Source organism: Fonsecaea monophora (assembly GCF_001642475.1).
Source record: "Fonsecaea monophora strain CBS 269.37 chromosome Unknown Scaff37, whole genome shotgun sequence".
Taxonomy (NCBI): domain Eukaryota; kingdom Fungi; phylum Ascomycota; class Eurotiomycetes; order Chaetothyriales; family Herpotrichiellaceae; genus Fonsecaea; species Fonsecaea monophora.
In genome coordinates this window covers 186,454-202,647 of record NW_019173968.1, presented here as the reverse complement: position 1 = coordinate 202,647, position 16,194 = coordinate 186,454, and the positions used below count along the sequence as shown (strand labels likewise).

General features: G+C 54.3%; 7 protein-coding genes across 7 annotated transcripts; 4 read left to right on the top strand and 3 right to left on the bottom strand.

Annotated features, from left to right (window-relative positions):
• Window positions 1-752: 752 nt before the first annotated feature.
• On the bottom strand, window positions 753-1,585 carry AYO21_05753 (hypothetical protein; the record flags this gene model as incomplete). The annotated part of the gene is made up of 3 exons (XM_022655720.1): window positions 753-1,103; window positions 1,182-1,477; window positions 1,540-1,585. 3 exons carry the CDS (start codon window positions 1,583-1,585, stop codon window positions 753-755), a joined length of 693 nt encoding a protein of 230 aa, XP_022512024.1.
• A 1,322-nt stretch (window positions 1,586-2,907) lies between these two features.
• AYO21_05752 (hypothetical protein) lies at window positions 2,908-4,431 on the top strand (the record flags this gene model as incomplete). The annotated part of the gene is made up of 2 exons (XM_022655719.1): window positions 2,908-3,001; window positions 3,143-4,431. The coding sequence occupies 2 exons, from the start codon at window positions 2,908-2,910 to the stop codon at window positions 4,429-4,431; spliced, it is 1,383 nt and encodes a 460-aa protein (XP_022512023.1).
• Window positions 4,432-5,140: 709 nt separating this feature from the next.
• AYO21_05751 (hypothetical protein) lies at window positions 5,141-5,878 on the top strand (the record flags this gene model as incomplete). The annotated part of the gene is made up of 1 exon (XM_022655718.1): window positions 5,141-5,878. One exon carries the CDS (start codon window positions 5,141-5,143, stop codon window positions 5,876-5,878), a length of 738 nt encoding a protein of 245 aa, XP_022512022.1.
• A 762-nt stretch (window positions 5,879-6,640) lies between these two features.
• Window positions 6,641-8,332, top strand: AYO21_05750 (hypothetical protein; the record flags this gene model as incomplete). The annotated part of the gene is made up of 1 exon (XM_022655717.1): window positions 6,641-8,332. One exon carries the CDS (start codon window positions 6,641-6,643, stop codon window positions 8,330-8,332), a length of 1,692 nt encoding a protein of 563 aa, XP_022512021.1.
• Window positions 8,333-8,748: 416 nt separating this feature from the next.
• AYO21_05749 (hypothetical protein) lies at window positions 8,749-10,182 on the bottom strand (the record flags this gene model as incomplete). Its single annotated transcript, XM_022655716.1, has 1 exon — window positions 8,749-10,182. One exon carries the CDS (start codon window positions 10,180-10,182, stop codon window positions 8,749-8,751), a length of 1,434 nt encoding a protein of 477 aa, XP_022512020.1.
• A 648-nt stretch (window positions 10,183-10,830) lies between these two features.
• AYO21_05748 (hypothetical protein) lies at window positions 10,831-12,594 on the bottom strand (the record flags this gene model as incomplete). Its single annotated transcript, XM_022655715.1, has 1 exon — window positions 10,831-12,594. One exon carries the CDS (start codon window positions 12,592-12,594, stop codon window positions 10,831-10,833), a length of 1,764 nt encoding a protein of 587 aa, XP_022512019.1.
• A 1,201-nt stretch (window positions 12,595-13,795) lies between these two features.
• On the top strand, window positions 13,796-16,069 carry AYO21_05747 (hypothetical protein; the record flags this gene model as incomplete). The annotated part of the gene is made up of 7 exons (XM_022655714.1): window positions 13,796-14,007; window positions 14,092-14,372; window positions 14,467-14,561; window positions 14,637-14,710; window positions 14,783-15,100; window positions 15,283-15,715; window positions 15,857-16,069. 7 exons carry the CDS (start codon window positions 13,796-13,798, stop codon window positions 16,067-16,069), a joined length of 1,626 nt encoding a protein of 541 aa, XP_022512018.1.
• Between the last annotated feature and the right edge of the window lie 125 nt (window positions 16,070-16,194).

Genomic DNA, 16,194 nt, shown 5'->3' with positions numbered 1-16,194 from the left:
TATAGAAAGAAGGCGGACTTTTATTTTGTTTTGTCTTCCAACTTGAATACAATACAAGGAAGTGCGTAAGAGCCTGGTCCGCATGGACGACCCGGCATTGGTTGGGCTTGACCATGCTGGAAAAGTATCGGAGCGTTCTACAGATATACGAGTAGATAGCTCTATAGCCCAGCACAGCACGCTTTAAATCCCGCAACAATGTAAGCTCACGCCGTTTACATCCAGGTTCGGTCCTTTGTCGGGATCCCCTCCATTGCGTGCGACCATCCTGAATGGTCGGGGAGATTCGCACGAGGGCGCGCAGTAGTGCTTGTCGGTGACTTGGTTCAAGTTGGGCAAAAGTTCTTTCTTGTACTTGTACGGTCTTAGCTCGATAGAGACCATTTGATCGGTTGATAGCAGGCTCGGGTTGCCGCGATAGATAAGTCGTCAGAGAGTCAGGTATAGTCCAGGCTGACGTGGAGGATATCTTTGAATGCGGGTTGAGAAATGGCACTCGGGTCGAAGGTTCCGTATTGGTACCGTGAATCGGTGGCACCGTAAGTACAGACTCCCAGGGCAGCCCATGTCTCTCCGCTCGAGAATCACATAAGGATGCGTGGTCGCGATAGCGATTTGTTGTCCGAGCTTTTGTGTTCGAGTTCCTGCCCATCCCTCGCTAATCAAGTTCGACTACATGGTGGGAGAGGAAAGTCTGTCGGAATGGCGGGAGAACATAGTTTCTTGTGACTGAACTAGTCTCTCGATAGTGTTTAAGCCTTTTTCTTCGACCGTCCCTTCTTCGCGCTCGCAGGCGCTGGGCTTGTCTCCGCACCGGACGTGAGTGTCGTTTGGTCGGCCTGTACCGCGGGCATCATGACGGGAATCCTGTCAGTCTTGTCCTTCTTGGCCATTTCCTCCTGTACATTCCTCAACACATCGATGTTGGCGTTCAACCATGCCTGGAGAGCCTTGCGGTCCAGATAGCCATGTATGTTAAACCACTCTGTGTAGTTTCCGGTGATCTCCTTGTCTTCCCATTTCTTGCCAGTCGAGGGCGCAGAGTAGGTGACTTTGAGTTTGTAGACAGGGGAGTACTTCTGAGCGGATGAGCGGAGCGTGAGCTAAATGATGTCCTGCGTCAGTCTGCAACTCGCTTACACGACAGAAGAAGAAACGCAGCAGGTCCAGTGGTAACAAACCTTTTGCCCTCCCTCCCTGACACCCACGAACACTGTCCCTGCCTCCACCGTCCAGATCCAGAATGTCAATGCACTGTTCAGTACAAAATACGCGACACATGCAGGTCCTGTGTACGCCTTCGTCGCGTCCCACCCAAGTTTCCAATCCGCATAGAACAGTACTCCGGCGATCAGAACGGCTGTGTACCCCAGCGCAAGTTTTACATTTGTCATGTAGTGTTCTTGTTTGAAGGCGTAGGGTTTGGGGAGCGTGGTGAGGTATGGTGCAAGGGCATCGTCGGTTGCGTTTTTGAGATCTGCATTTCCATTTAGTGAGACCAGGCGAGCAATGCGGGTACAAAAGAAGTCACCACCGTACCATTGGCCGAGTAGAGAGACACTTTCTGTGGAGGAGACGAAGACATGTTGGCAGGCGAGGAGTCAAGCCCGAGCAATGCAGACCGAGAGTAAAGGGCTATGACCTCGAGTTTACTTTGAATCTCCTACGGGGTATTGAATGGACACATTGTCTCTTGACCATTGCTTCGACAAACACTATCACGCCGCTTTTTCGACATCCATCTGCCCCGTCTCCTTATTTTTAGAGCGGCATGCTTCTTTGCAAAATGAGCTAGCGTGTCTATTATCGCGAGGCTGAAGATAAGGAGCAGCTTGGCAGACGATAAGGCTGCTACTCCATCTTAAGACATCTCGGACGATGGTTGATCCCTTTTGACAAACATCTTGATGGTGGTTCCCCCAAACAGAATATGCGCAGGTCAACTTTGACACTCCCGCCGCAAATACCACCTCTGAGAATCCAGTCTCCCGTCTTGCGTTGTCATCAGCTCACATAAATTTGATGTCCAGATGAGTGGGCACGACAACGGCTCTATGCCACCAGAAACACCTTCCGAGCCAGGTTTTCAGAGGCCCAACAAGCGTCCTCGAGTTGCGGTTGCATGTCTGAGATGCAAAACAAGACGGCAAAAGGTATAGTTCCCCAAGAATGAGGAACACCCTGATTAATGTCGTCTAGTGTGACAACAAATTACCGGCCTGTTCGAATTGCGCTAGAGCGAAATTGACCTGTGTCTTCCCTGAAAATGAATATCCGGCATCCTACGTCAAGGAACTACAAAGTCGGGTGGCATGGCTGGAGGCACAGCTGGACTCCTTGCGGCCGAGTCAACCAGGCGAGCATATCTCCATCAGCGACAACAATGACGCAGCACCAAGCTCAGACGAGCGAATGGCTTCCCAAGCCAGTACTCCAAACTTGGCCAGCAGTGTCGGATTGTTGTCTCTACAGGCAGCGGCCGAACCTCATTACTTCGGCGTCTCGTCTGGAGTGTCTTTAGCCTTGATGATTGAGTCAGCCGTCTACGAGAAATCACGACCCCTTTCCAGTTTGAGTTTGCCTGCAGAGCCCGTTACAAGTCCATTCGCGAGCAATAGCCAGACTGGTCCCCCAATAGGCACAGCTCCTTTACCACCGTTGGAGAAGGCGACACCTTTCCTGATCGCCTACTTATCTTATATTCACCCTAATTTCCCGTTTCTTTCCAAAGAACAACTGTGGAAGACTCATCATAATCGCCGTGAGTTGGAGGACTATAATTCTAATGAAGCTCGTCATGACCATGTGGTATTGCTGTTGGTGTATGCAATAGGGTCTCGTTGTTTAAAGTTGGTAGGATCAGAGCACGTTGCGGAATCAGAGCCGGAAAACCTTTATCATTCAGCCATGGCAAAGACACAAGACCAACTTAACGTTCCAAGTGTTCAGAATATCCAGGTCATCCTGCTGGTGGCCGTCTATGCATTGCGTTCCCCTTCAGGTTCGTGTTCGCTCTATCCCTTTTGGCACATTCGATCATTTTCCTTTATCTGATGTCTTGTGTTCTCTTCCAATTCAAAACGGACCTGGATTCCAGCTTCGAAGACCGCTTTGTCGACCGGCCTACTAACCATTTCAGTAGGGTCTAGCATATGGCACTTGTGCGGTTTGATGATCAGGCAATGTGTCGAACTGGGACTCCACCGGCAACTAAGAAAAGATATTAGCACAGCAAGCTCTGACGAATTCAAACGGAGACTCTTCTATAGCATCTACCACCTCGAGCGCAGAATCGTCCTAGTTCTGGGCAGGCCGTTGACTATAGCTGATGATGAAATCGACACCCCGTTACCCAGAGAGATCGAGGACGACCATTTCCAAGACCCCTCCGAGCTTCCAGAGAGCGGCCGCGAAACCACGGCGTGGAACGAAAACAGTCGGCCACGAGGCCCTCGTACAGGCCCGAGAACTGACATTATATTCCACGTCCACAACATCCGCTTAGATCAGATCAACGCGAAAAGTCGTCTTGCGCTCTCACGTCTCGCCAAGGCAGAACGTGGGACAAAGTTCGAGCAAAAGATTGCAAAGCGATTCCAAGAACTTGAGGACTGGAAAACGGCCATCTTTGGACACTCTGGAGTTGATGAAACCACAGATCTGATGTTTTCCACGGTGAGGACGCCTGTTCAAACACCAGTGTCGCGGCTTGCCATGCCAGAAGCACAGCGCCTGACGCTACTACTCAACTATCACCGAGCTCGCCGTCTGCTTCTTCAGACCATTCTCACCGAAGTCCAGCTGTTCAACCAGCCATTCCCGTTTGCTTCCTTTGCCAAATCATCTGGTGAAGTCTGCCAGCTTAATCGACGACTTCACCGCATACGATCTGTGCCCTTCACGCTACTGGATCTGCACTCAGTCTTTGTAGCTGGCTTCACTCTAGTCTTTTGCGCGTGGTCTGACCCCAGCCTCTACGACGCTGAAATGGCGGCGGACTTGGGTGCTTGCTCAACTGTGCTGTATTTGATCGCCGAACAGTGGGGGGAAGGGGCGAAGAAATACCGTGATGCCTTTGAGCTGGTCGCGGGCAAGACGGCAGAGTATGTCCTCCGCCCAAAGCGCTCACATACCAGCAGTCAACAGCAGACGGGATCTGTTGGCATCCATGCCACATCTCACTCGGGATCATCAGGTGACGCGGGCCTAAGCGGTGTGATGCCACCACCGACCTCTTCTGATGCTATGGAGCAATCCAGTAGTGATTCTTGGACAAAAGATGGCTTCGACGTCTGGCAGATGATGACTGAGTTTGTGCAGACTCAGGACAGTGATTTCGAGTGCGACCCAGTCAATTTTAGAGAGATCGAAACCTTTCTGACGGAAGAAGGCTTGGGTTGGTTCAATGGAGGCACGGGCACGGGCTTCTGACTGCCATGCTACTCAGCAACTCGCCGTTCAGGCCAGGCAAGGGCTCTTTGCACCCTCGAGGCTACGTATATTCCTCAGTCAGACCATTTCTCAGTACCGACACATACCTCTTACGTCTAGCGATACCAACTTGTGATCACTCACATCACCCTCAGATATGAGAGATCTATTGAGTCATCTGGAGTTCGTCTACCATCGCCGGCAGCCGATAAGAGGAAGGGGCTAGGTTGTGGCCGTCGCTCTCGCCACCAAGTCTTTGAGCTTCGAAGAGGCATTTCGTCTGTATAATCGGATCGGTCCCGACCCGACAACGAGGTCTAGAAACGCGGGACAGAGCTCCAGATCCACAGACCCGCCAGGCTCGGTCAACTGCCTATCGCATTTACGCTTAATATGGTATATCGGGTACCTCTGGAATCTTTACCTTTGTGCATGTTTGCAACCATGCGAGTGAGACTGGAGATCGATGGCCCTTGGGCAGCTCCAATCCCTTGACATACTCCGAAGCAGAGAATACCACTTCCATTACGTTACAGATTCTTGAATTGTCGAAACCCTCTCCACGGGTCTGAATTGGATAAATCCCTGGGCTCCGCCGCCAGATCATCATTTGGGCCCTCAAGCTCCTGTGGTGTGACCGCGTGTAACGACATTCACTCAACCAGCTTCTTGGAGTTCCACGTCCGTTATTCCCATTTACAAAGTGACCATGATCAAGCAGAGCCCCAAACGCATCTGCTTCGGCATCTTGGTCCCTTCCTCTAATACGGTGCTGGAGCCTCTCACACAACAAATCGTCTCTCAACTCGAGGATGTCTCGGTACATTTCTCACGCTTTCGGGTGTTGAAAATCGCCCTGGATCCCGACGCTTTGGCACAGTTCGACAACAGTGCCATCATCGAGGCTGCACGCTTGCTTGCGGACGCCAAAGTTGACGTGATCGGCTGGAGCGGGACCTCGTCAGGATGGTTAGGCTTCGAAGCAGACTTGAAACTATGCGAGGAGATTACAGCCGCGACCGGCATTCCCGCCACCACATCGGTCCTTGGACTTAATCGACTTATCAAGCGCTTGGGAGTCACGGAGATGGGGCTGTTGACTCCATATACGGATGATGTGCAATCAGCCATAATACAGAACTACCGCGGATTTGGAGTCGACTGCTCTGTTGAGTACCATCTGCGCCAATCCGATAACGCAGGGTTTGCCTATATCTCGGAGAAAACGCTCGATGATGGGTTTTGGCAGTTGACACAGAGAGGAGCTCGTGTCATCAGTGTCTTTTGCACAGGACTCAAGGCGGCGCACTTGGTGGACAAATGGGAGGCCAAGGCTGGTGTCATTGTGTTGGATACCATAGCGACAGTGTTGTGGGATATGTGTCGAATCGCAGAGGTGGACACGAGGTCGATTAAAGGCTGGGGGGTGCTTTTCCAACATTGCTAGCATCAGTCTCTTGAGGGACGAGGATATGTGGATTGTACAGCTTTGCATGGGTTTTGTAAGCATTTGAAGAGGCAGGAAAATCACGTGTGTTGATTTTGCATTCACTCTCAGACTTTTCTGTCTTTGCTAAGTCTATGACTGCACCTACGGGTACTGAGCATAGAACAGACACGGTCATTCATCCAACAAAGACGAGCTGTATCTCTCAACCCTTTATTGTATCAGGGCGTTTCGGACATGTCCCGACAGCTTCAGTCCCGCTTTTATCATCACCACCATGACCACAATCTACTACTAACAAGGTCAGCATATCCCGCCCCAAGAAATCCCGCGATTGGGCCGTGGCTTCGTAACTCACTGATTTGCTAGGGATTCTTATCTCTTCTAGCTTTCCCTTTCAGACACTGTTAGACTTCCAGAGTCATCTTGCCCTCCCTTGTTGGATAAATCAATCATCTCTTATCACCACGCAGCTCCCGATCACTATCAATTTGCAGACGTGGTGACCATGACCATCAGTCAACGTGCTCCAGCCCTATGTCCCCTATCTCTGTGGCGTCGGAGATGTTCCGACAGATGCATGTCTTCTATAAGAGTGAGGTTATTGTATACACCCTTCGATGGCCGGGCTGGGAATATAAAAGAAGACCTTCGCGACTGGCCTGGAACTGATCCACCTTGAGATTCAACTCCATCGAAATTTATAACCCTCTATTCAGTTCGACAAGTGCTGCCCCCACCACATCACACCTCTCCAGCACAATGGACCTGCGGCACTTCTGGGAAGAGTATGTGGTGTTGAAGCCAAAGCCTGGGTCCTTTGGGGCCGACGATGCCGATGCCATCATCTATACCAACGAAGACATGGATCCCATCAAGCGCAAGGACCGCACATACCAGTGGTACCAGATGGGTCTTTTCTGGATCGCCGAAGGCTTCAATGCCGCCCAGCTACAGGTCTCCAGCTCTGCCTTTTCTCTTGGGCTCAATCCAGGATTGTGTGTCGTCGCCTGCCTTCTAGGCAATATCATCGTGTCTATCCCATGCGCAGCCTCAGGCTACCTTGGGAGTAAACTAGGGGTGAACTTCCCTGGCGTCGTTCGAGCTTCTTTCGGAATGTGGGGTTCTAAATGGGCCATGATCGTTCGCGCTGTACCCTGCCTGATCTACTATGGTATTCAAACGAGTCTCGCTGGTCAAGCGGTTCAGGCATGTATCACGGCTATTTGGCCCTCCTTTCGCCATTGGGAGGTCGACGCCTTCCCAGCATCTGCCAACATTACCGCTCAGCAGCTCCTCTGCTTCGTCATCTTTTGGCTCATCTCGCTGCCATTCCTCTACCTACCGATCAAAACATTGCGCTTTTTGTTCGTGGTGAAGAGCATCATGGTGCCACTCTACTGGACCGCTCTGTTTACCTGGTCCATCACCGCCGCAGGTGGCTGGCCAAAGGTCTGGACGAAACCGAGTATCCCTACTAATGGCATGTCCGTTGGGTACCTCTTCGGAATCTGTGTGAACGCCGCCATCTCTGGGAATGCCACTTTTGCCGTCAACATTATGGATATCTCTCGACACTCCAAGAGCGACAAGGCCGCTTGGATGACTCAGCTTTTTGCGCTCCCGGTATTCGTCACCTTGACAGAGCTGCTAGGATGTACCATGGCCGTGGCCTCGTCGGTGGTTTACGGCGAGGTCCAGTGGAACCCTCTCGTCACCATCAACAACTTTGAAGCGCGAGGAGGAAAGTTCTTCGCCGGCATATTGTTCGTCTTCTTCAACATTATGACCAACGTCACTGGAAACTCGATCCCTTTCGCTAATGATCTTACCGGCCTCTTTCCTAAATACATCAACATCCGTCGTGGACAGTTTATTTGCGCTGTGGTCGGGTTTGCTATCTGTCCCTGGCAGATCCAGGCTAAAGCGACGACCTTCCTAGCCTTTATGGGTGCTTATACCTTATTTCTGGGCGCCACCACGGGCGTGATGATGACCGACTACTTCTGGGTGCGTCGCGGCTACGGTATCAATATCTCCCACCTCTTCAAGCCGCATGGGATATACTGGTACAACTACGGATTCAACTGGCGCGCTTTCGTGGCCTGGTTCGTGGCCCTAGCACCCTTGCTACCTGGCATGGTCCAGACCATGGGCGTCAAAGTCACCAACAAAGGAATCCTAAACCTTTACTCCTGGAACTATGTCCTCGTGGTCACGTTTTCGGGTCTGTTGTACCTGGCCCTGACCACCGCCTGGCCGATCCCGGTCCGAACCAACGACGAAGATCTGGGCAAGCTCTATCTGATCGATGGCCTCGATCCGGAACTCACCACTGGCATGCTTCCAAGGGGTGAAGATGTTCAAAGTGAGAGTGACGGCAACGCGGGGAGTCGTGAGAAAGGGGCGTTCGAGACCAAGGTCGATGCTCAACCCGTGAACGGCATGGTCTAGAAGTGGAGAGGCTGGTGGACATTCATGTTTTTGAACACCACGAACATGAACAGAGGCTGCCTATGTTGGCTGGAGACGGAGGTTGTGCGGCCTGGTTTGGGCCTACTTGATATATCCTCATATATACCTACACGCTTGTACCACGAAACCTTTTTTTTGGCGAGAAGAATCGCAGGATCAACGTTCCAGTTCTTTCTATCTGTTAAATTCTCTGCTATTCCCTAATTTGTCCGCGTTTAAAAACAGCCGACATGAATCTCGAGTCTCCACCTTTCTTTTCCCCCCATATCCGAACATGTCAGGGGCTGTATACATGATCCGAGTTGACATGGAGCCATTCGTGCCCCAAAAACGCTTATGTGTTTACTGAATGACAGACGGGCTGACTGACCGAGTGGCTAGCCAGCTTCCACGCTTCAAACACCCGTCAGGGCCATGACCCTCATGAGCTCCTTGCCAAAGGCCATGAGGTCCTCGTCCTTCCCGGCCTGACCGATGACAGTGACGCCAAAGGGCATTTTCCTCCCCGCGGGGTTGCGCCACCAGCCGGCGGGGACGCTGACGGCGGCCAAGTCGAGCAGGTTGACAAAGTTTGTGAAGCGGCCCATGACCTTGTTGCGGGCCATGGGCTCCTCGTCCAGCTGCGCCACGGTGAAGTGGTCCACCGTGCTGGGCACGACGAGCACGTCGACGCGGTCCCGAAACTCGATCTCCGCGCGCCGTCGGTGCCCCGCCAGCGTGAAGATGTCGTCGTACGCGCGCACCGCGCTGAAGTTGTTGCTGAGGGCTTGCTCGAACGTGGTCTTGATGGCCGGGTGGAGGGCCTCAAGGCCGTGCGACTGGACGTATGGATCGAACGCGAGCAGTCGCTGCGCTACGATCGACGAGTCGTACAGCATCTGATTCGCCGCGGCGAAGGGCCCGTAGTCGAACCCGTCGGCCTCGACGCACCACTCGCCGCTTCGGGTTCGTAGCAGGGCTGTGACCACGTTCTGAAACAGGGCAGCATAGGTCGGCGAGAGGGCGTCGCGCCACACGTCTTCGGGCGGCGTGGCGACCCGTATGGGCTTCTTCCAGGGGTTCCACACCGGCAGCTCTCGACGCGCGAACACGTCACGCTCGTCGTACGCCCGCATCACCGCCCAGGCGGCCTCGACGTCCTCCATCGTCCGTACCATCACGCAGACGCAGTCGATGTTCTTGCACGCGGGGAACAGGCCTTCGGAACTGATGGTGCCCAGCGTGGGTTTGAGGCCGACGACCCCGTTGAACGCCGCGGGGACCCTCGTGCTGCCCCCGGTGTCCGTACACACGGTGAAGGAGACCAGGGACGCCGCGACGCTCACGGCCGACCCGGACGAGCTCCCGCCCGAGATGTACTCGGCGTCGAAGACGCAGCGGGGGATGCCGTAGGGGGAGCGCACCCCGGCCAGACCGGTGGCGAACTGGTCGAGATTCGTTTTGCCCACCAGGATCCCCCCCGCGGCGAGGATCCTCGAAACCACCGGCGCCGTCTCCGTCGGCGTGTACGCAAAGCTCGGACAGGCCAGCGTCGTCGGCACGCCCGCGACGTCGATCGAGTCTTTGATCGAGAAGGGGATCCCGAACAGCGCCGGCAGCGGCTCGTCGTCGGTGTAGTACCTCTTCACCAGGTCTTCTGCGCGCTGGAGCGCTTCGGCCTCAGGGACCAGGTATATCCAGACGGCCGGGTCGCGCTCGCGGTACGAGGATATCTTGTCGTAGACGTGTCGCACGACGTCGACGGGCGAGAGTTTGCGGGTTGCATAGCGTGCGCGCAGGTCGACGATGTCCAGGCTCGAAATCTCGGGCGAGGACGACGGGGTGCTCATAGCTAGGGATTTGTGTTGTCACTCGGTTTGGCTCTGGCTCAGAAATAAATCTCCTCTCCAATGAGTAAGTATGTAGTACTGCAATGGTAGGTGTGGAAGCAAAGGTGAGCAGCAGCACGGAGCAGTCAATTCTGCTGGCCTGGCCTCAGATGCGAAAGCTTTCATCACCCGTCCATGCCCGATTCTGTAAGAAACATCATTCCACATGTTCGTGTTGTTATCAATTGTCCTGTTAATCCCGTGTTCGCGGTGACTTGTCCTGTTGACCGTCGAGGATAGGTAGGTTGTCGGGCTTGTTCCGATACATTTGGGTAAGGCTAATACCTCCTTGTAGGAAGTGGGAGGGACTAACTAATCGCGCTTTTCGGACGTTTCCCGACAATAATCTTCTCAAAAGACGCTAGGGCTCCTAAAATAGGATGTTGCCAAGGCATGGCGGGATTTGGTCATGTCATTACAAATTCTGCTGGACCAGAAAGCTTGACGGCATTTGGAGAGAGCGAGGGACTGCTGTATACTCGGTAGACATATCCAGAACCCACGGTAGTTGGATCAACACTGTCTATGGATAGTGAAATAACCGGTAAAGAAGTTCCCAGTCTAATCTAGCGAGACTCAAGCCTGGACAAGGAAAAGGGATCTCTCCATCTATTCTGATGACGCCGCCGAAATATACACCCTCGCCTCAAACGGCTGCAAGATCTTCTCCCCCGGATCATCGACATTTGCAACAGCGAGGCTAAAGTCTCGACCATCCAATACGGCCGCAGGAGTCCATTCTTTGTCTTTCGTGGACATGTTGGCCACCGTGACGGATTTCGTCCCGTCGTCTCCCTCTTTGGCGAAGATGACCATGTTCCCATCAGCATTGTCAGTCTCGAGCTCGCGGAACTTGCCATAGACGAAGACGTCCTTGTGCGTCTTCCTCAGATGGACCATCTGTTTCCAGAATTCCAGGACGCTGCCCTTGCGACCGACTTGGTCCGCCACGTTGATGGCCTCGTGGGACTCCAGCACGCTCATCCACGGCTTGACGTCGTCGGGGCAGAAGCCGGCGTTTTGTGGGGGGCCTTCCCATTGCATGGGCACGCGGGCGTGGTCTCGCGCAGTCCTGTGCAGGACATCCAGCGCCTCGGACAGCGCGGCGGGGTCATTTTTGGACTTCTCTCGAACCTCGCTCAGGTGTGACACCGACTTGATGCACTTGTACTCGTCGGCCGACCACGAGCGCGGGGCGTTGATCATGCCAATCTCCTGGCCCTGGTAGATGAACAGCGTCCCCGTCAGCGTGGCCAGGATGGCTGCCAGCATCTGCGCGGCCCGCACCCGATACTCGGGCAGGTCGGAGGTGAAGCGCGACACAGACCGGCCCTGGTCGTGGTTCTCCAGGAACACGGTCGTCCAGGCGTCGGTGTTCTCAATCACCGTCTGCCACTTGAACAGCTCACGCTTGAAATCGGTGGTGGTAAAGGGCCGCGGGATGAAGCGGGCCCCCGGTGTCTGGCCCAGGTCGACCACGTCAAAGTTGAAGACCATGTTCAGCTGCTTGTTGCGGGCCGAGATGTAGGCCATCACATCGGCTTCGTTGGGCGTGTATGGCAGCTCGCCGACCGTCATGGTGTCGTACTGGGCGAGGATGTCGTTGATCTCGGCCAGGTACTCTTGCATACGTGGTCCATTGGCATAGTACATCATGGCCGGCTGCGACTCGCTGTCCGGGTAGACGACCGGGGCGTCTGGCAGTCCCGGGTGTTTGGAGTAGAGGTTGACCGTGTCGATGCGGAAGCCGTCGATGCCCTTGTCCAGCCAGAACTTGATGGCGCTCCGGTAGATGGCCTGTCGGCACTCTGGGTTTTCCCAGTTGAGGTCGGGCTGCTCGGGCGCGTACAGGTGGAGGTAGTACTCCTGGCTGGTCTCGTCCCAGGTCCAGGCGGGCTTGGAGAAGTTGCTGCGCCAGTTGTTGGGCCGGCAGCGTTTGCCATTGGCGTCGTACTTTGCTGGGCGCCAGATGTACCAGTCCCTCTTGGGGTTGGTCTTGGAGGAGCGCGACTCTTGGAACCAGGCGTGCAGGCTGGAGGTGTGGTTGATGACCAGGTCGAAGATGATGCGCATGCCGCGGTCGTGGACGGCCTTGATGAGGGCGTCGGTCTGCTCGAGGGTGCCGTAGGGTTCGTGGATGTCCTCGTAGTCCTGGATGTCGTAGCCCATGTCGACCTGCGGGCTCTTGTAGTGCGGACACACCCAGATCACATCGACGCCCAGGGCGCGGATGTAGTCGAGCTTGGACATGATGCCGGGGATGTCGCCGACGCCATCGCCATTGCTGTCCTTGAAGCTGGCCGGGTAGATTTGGTAGACGACGGCCTCTTTCCACCACTTGTGGTCGTGCTGGTGGTGGAGGACTTCGATCATGGTTCTGATGTAACTATATGGATGGGTGGAGGTATAGGAAGTATAGATGTATAGGGGGGGTATTGTATGTTTTATCGACAACTTCTATTCCAACTTCTTACGGGAGGTTGGCGTCGTGTGATATAACATCTACAAACACTACAAGAAGGGGGAAAAGAAGCACCAATGTCCTACCCATTCGTCCATCTCACACAAGGCCCATCAGAGGAAGTCGATAAGGGGGCACACGTCGCTCCTCCGCCCTCTGACACCCGGACATTTTCTCGCAGATTTGTACAAGGAACCGACCAAAGAAAGATTCCACTCCACCTACCCACCTGTGGGGTTTTATGATCATTCCATTCCGTTCATTCATCAAACTATTTCCCATCACAATTACCTGCCGAGGAGTTGAAAAAAAAACTCCTTCTTGTCAGATGGCCTGATAGAATTGAACCCATCAGCGTCCTCAGTCAGTAGAGGTCGTCGGCAAAGGCCCCCGTCAAGCGACGCCCAAGTGACAGCCGATCGGCTACGCATCCACGGGAACCCATTTCGGGCCATGGCAATGGATGGTTTTCTGCCTCTTTTGCCTCTTTGGGATCAGGAAAGTTGCATCTGACGGTCATCCTCCGCCCGTAGCGTAAGCGACGCAGCCGACGCAGGAAGGTTTAGTCTTTTCTTTCCTTTTCTTCTCCTACAATGTTCACGGGAAGAGGCTGGTTCCTTCATATGTATCATTTAGATGACTCGGCGATAGATGAGAAAGTGAGAAAATTCACTAACAGAGAATCTCGGCTGTACCCCAGACATTCGTTCTCCCCCCTGGTCTGTCCGCATATCCACGTCCCACGTCCCATGTCCATGTGTTCTGTCTGTACCATGTGTCCGGTATACACTAAATACCTCCACTTTTAACCCGTGGGGACTCGTGAGGAACAACCTGACTGACTTGACTCTCACCACGGGGTTTAGGGTCTGTCTAACTGGGCAGTTGGACTAGTCAGAAAGTCGTGCTCGCCACTGCTAAGCTCCCTCCTCTCCTGTCTTGCTATATAACGGCACTTTTTCGTCCTTTGGCGAGCCCGTGGACATGGGTCTCTTCTTCCTCCTCATCCCACACACTCTTGTCACTGTCGGTCGGTTACTCAGTTGAGTCGAGTCGACAGATCCTGCGCAATAAGTCCCTTCTTTCTCAAGACTCTTTTCCCCTCGTCCACCAATGGCGCACGTCGAGGACATCAAGGTCCCCGTCGAGGCCAATGCGGAGCCTCTCAGCGCTCAAAAGGCCATCATCCAGGAAGCCCAGGCGGCCGCAGAGGTCGAGCAGGAACTGGGCCTGTGGAAGTCGATCAAGCTCTATCCCAAGGCGATCTGTTGGTCGGTGCTCCTGTCGACCGCCATCATCATGGAAGGATATGATTTGCTGTTGATGTGAGTATATACATACCCCTTTGGGTCTTCTGGTCCATTGACCGAACCCCTAATATGTCCTTACTGATTTGCGGAAAAAAACAGGGGTTCTTTCTACGCCTTGCCTCCTTTCCAACAGCGATACGGCAAACAGCTGGCAAACGGCGAGTTCCAAATCCCCGCTCCGTGGCAGTCGGGCCTGTCCAACGGGGCCACCGTCGGCTCCATCTTTGGGCTGATGCTGAACGGATACGTCTCGGAGCGGTTTGGGTTTCGAAAGACGATGCTCGGCGCCCTGGCCCTGATCTGCTGCCTGATCTTCATCCCCTTTTTCGCCCCGAGTCTCGAGGTGCTTCTGGTCGGACAGATTCTGATGGGCATACCCTGTAAGTTTCACACGTCTCTCAAACGTCCCTCTCCTGAAGCGAGGATATTCTGGAGTAATCATGCTGACGGGTGCAAAAAACTGAACAAAATCAGGGGGCATTTTCCAGACTCTTCCCACCGCGTATGCGGCAGAGGTCACGCCAACTCACCTGCGAGCCTATCTCACCACTTATGTCAATCTCTGCTGGGTATGTGTGCGCGGGCGCAGTTTTGTCTTGATACTTTTACAGTAACTGACACTGATACTTCGGGGGATCGTCTAGGTCTTTGGCCAGCTTCTCGCATCTGGAGTGCTGCGTGCTCTGCTCACGCGCGATGATCAATGGGCGTATCGAATGTGAGTGTCTATCCAGACATCTATACATGCCACCAAGAGTCCACAACCCCAGCAACTGACCCAAACAAACAGTCCTTTTGCCCTGCAATGGGTTTGGCCGATCCCCCTCATCGTCGGCATCTCAATGGCCCCTGAATCCCCATGGTGGCTGGTGCGACAGAACCGCCTCGCCGACGCCAAAGCCGCCCTCGCCCGGCTCACCTCCCACAACGCCGCCGGCTCCGTCGACCTCGACAAAGCGGTGACGCTGATGGTATATACCACCGAGCATGAGAAGGAGCTGGGCACGGGCACCTCGTACTTGGATTGCTTCCGGGGTGTCGATCTGCGCAGGACGATTGTCGCGTGTGGGTGTTGGTTGATCCAGACGTTGTCGGGGGCGAGTTTCCGGTATTTTTCCCCCCTTTCTCTCTCTCATATCATATCATATCCCTTACCCATCTACCTCGTCCGTGCTCCCTCTCTTCTTTCCTTGGCTTTGGCGCATCTCAGCCTATCATGTATATATTCATAATCACATATGAACCCTATCCCCTGCAAAGCAATGACTTAACTGACCGTGACCGTACCAGCACGTACTCGACGTACTTTTACAAACAGGCCGGCCTCCCCACCGACCAGGCCTTCAACATGTCCATCGGACAGTACGCGCTGGGCATCGTCGGCGTCTTGATGGCGTGGTTCCTCCTGCCCCGCGCGGGCCGCCGGACCATCTACCTGCTCGGGCTGGCGTGCATGATGACGCTGCTGATCGTCATCGGCATCCTGGGCGCCGTGTCGAACCCGCCGACCACGGGCGTCGCGTGGAGCGTCGGCTCGTTGTTGCTCGTCTACACCTTCTTCTACGACGTCTCGGTCGGCCCCGTGTGTTACAGTCTGGTGTCGGAGATCCCTTCGGTGCGCCTGCGCAGCAAGTCCATCGTGTTGGCCCGCGCGTCGTACAATTGTCTGAATATCGTGACGGGGGTGATTACGCCGTACATGTTGAATCCGGGGGCGTGGAATGTGAGTCTTCCCATCCCTTTCCCCCTTCTCACTTTTCCCCTTCTCCCTTTCCCCCACCTCCCGTTCCCATCATCCCCCTTCATCTCTATTCCATCTCTATTCCACCTTGGTATGGATACTGACGATGACGATGACGCAAAGTGGGGCGCCAAAACCGGCTTCTTCTACGGCGGCACCTGCGTCCTCAGCGTGCTCTTCACGTACTTTTGCATCCCCGAACCAAAAGGCCGCACGTTCGCCGAGCTGGATATCCTCTTCCACAAGAAGACGCCCGCGCGCATGTTTGCAAAGACGCACGTGACTCTGTTTGAGACGACGGCGTTGGACGGCCAGGCGGGCTTGGAGAAGGAGTGATTAACCCCCTTCTTGTCAGCCAGTCAGTCAGTCAGTCATGCCTGGTAGGGACATGGCATTGAGGATGGCTATCAGCAGGTTAATTAGGGGTGTGAGTGCCGATGGTATCGCGATATTATCGGGTC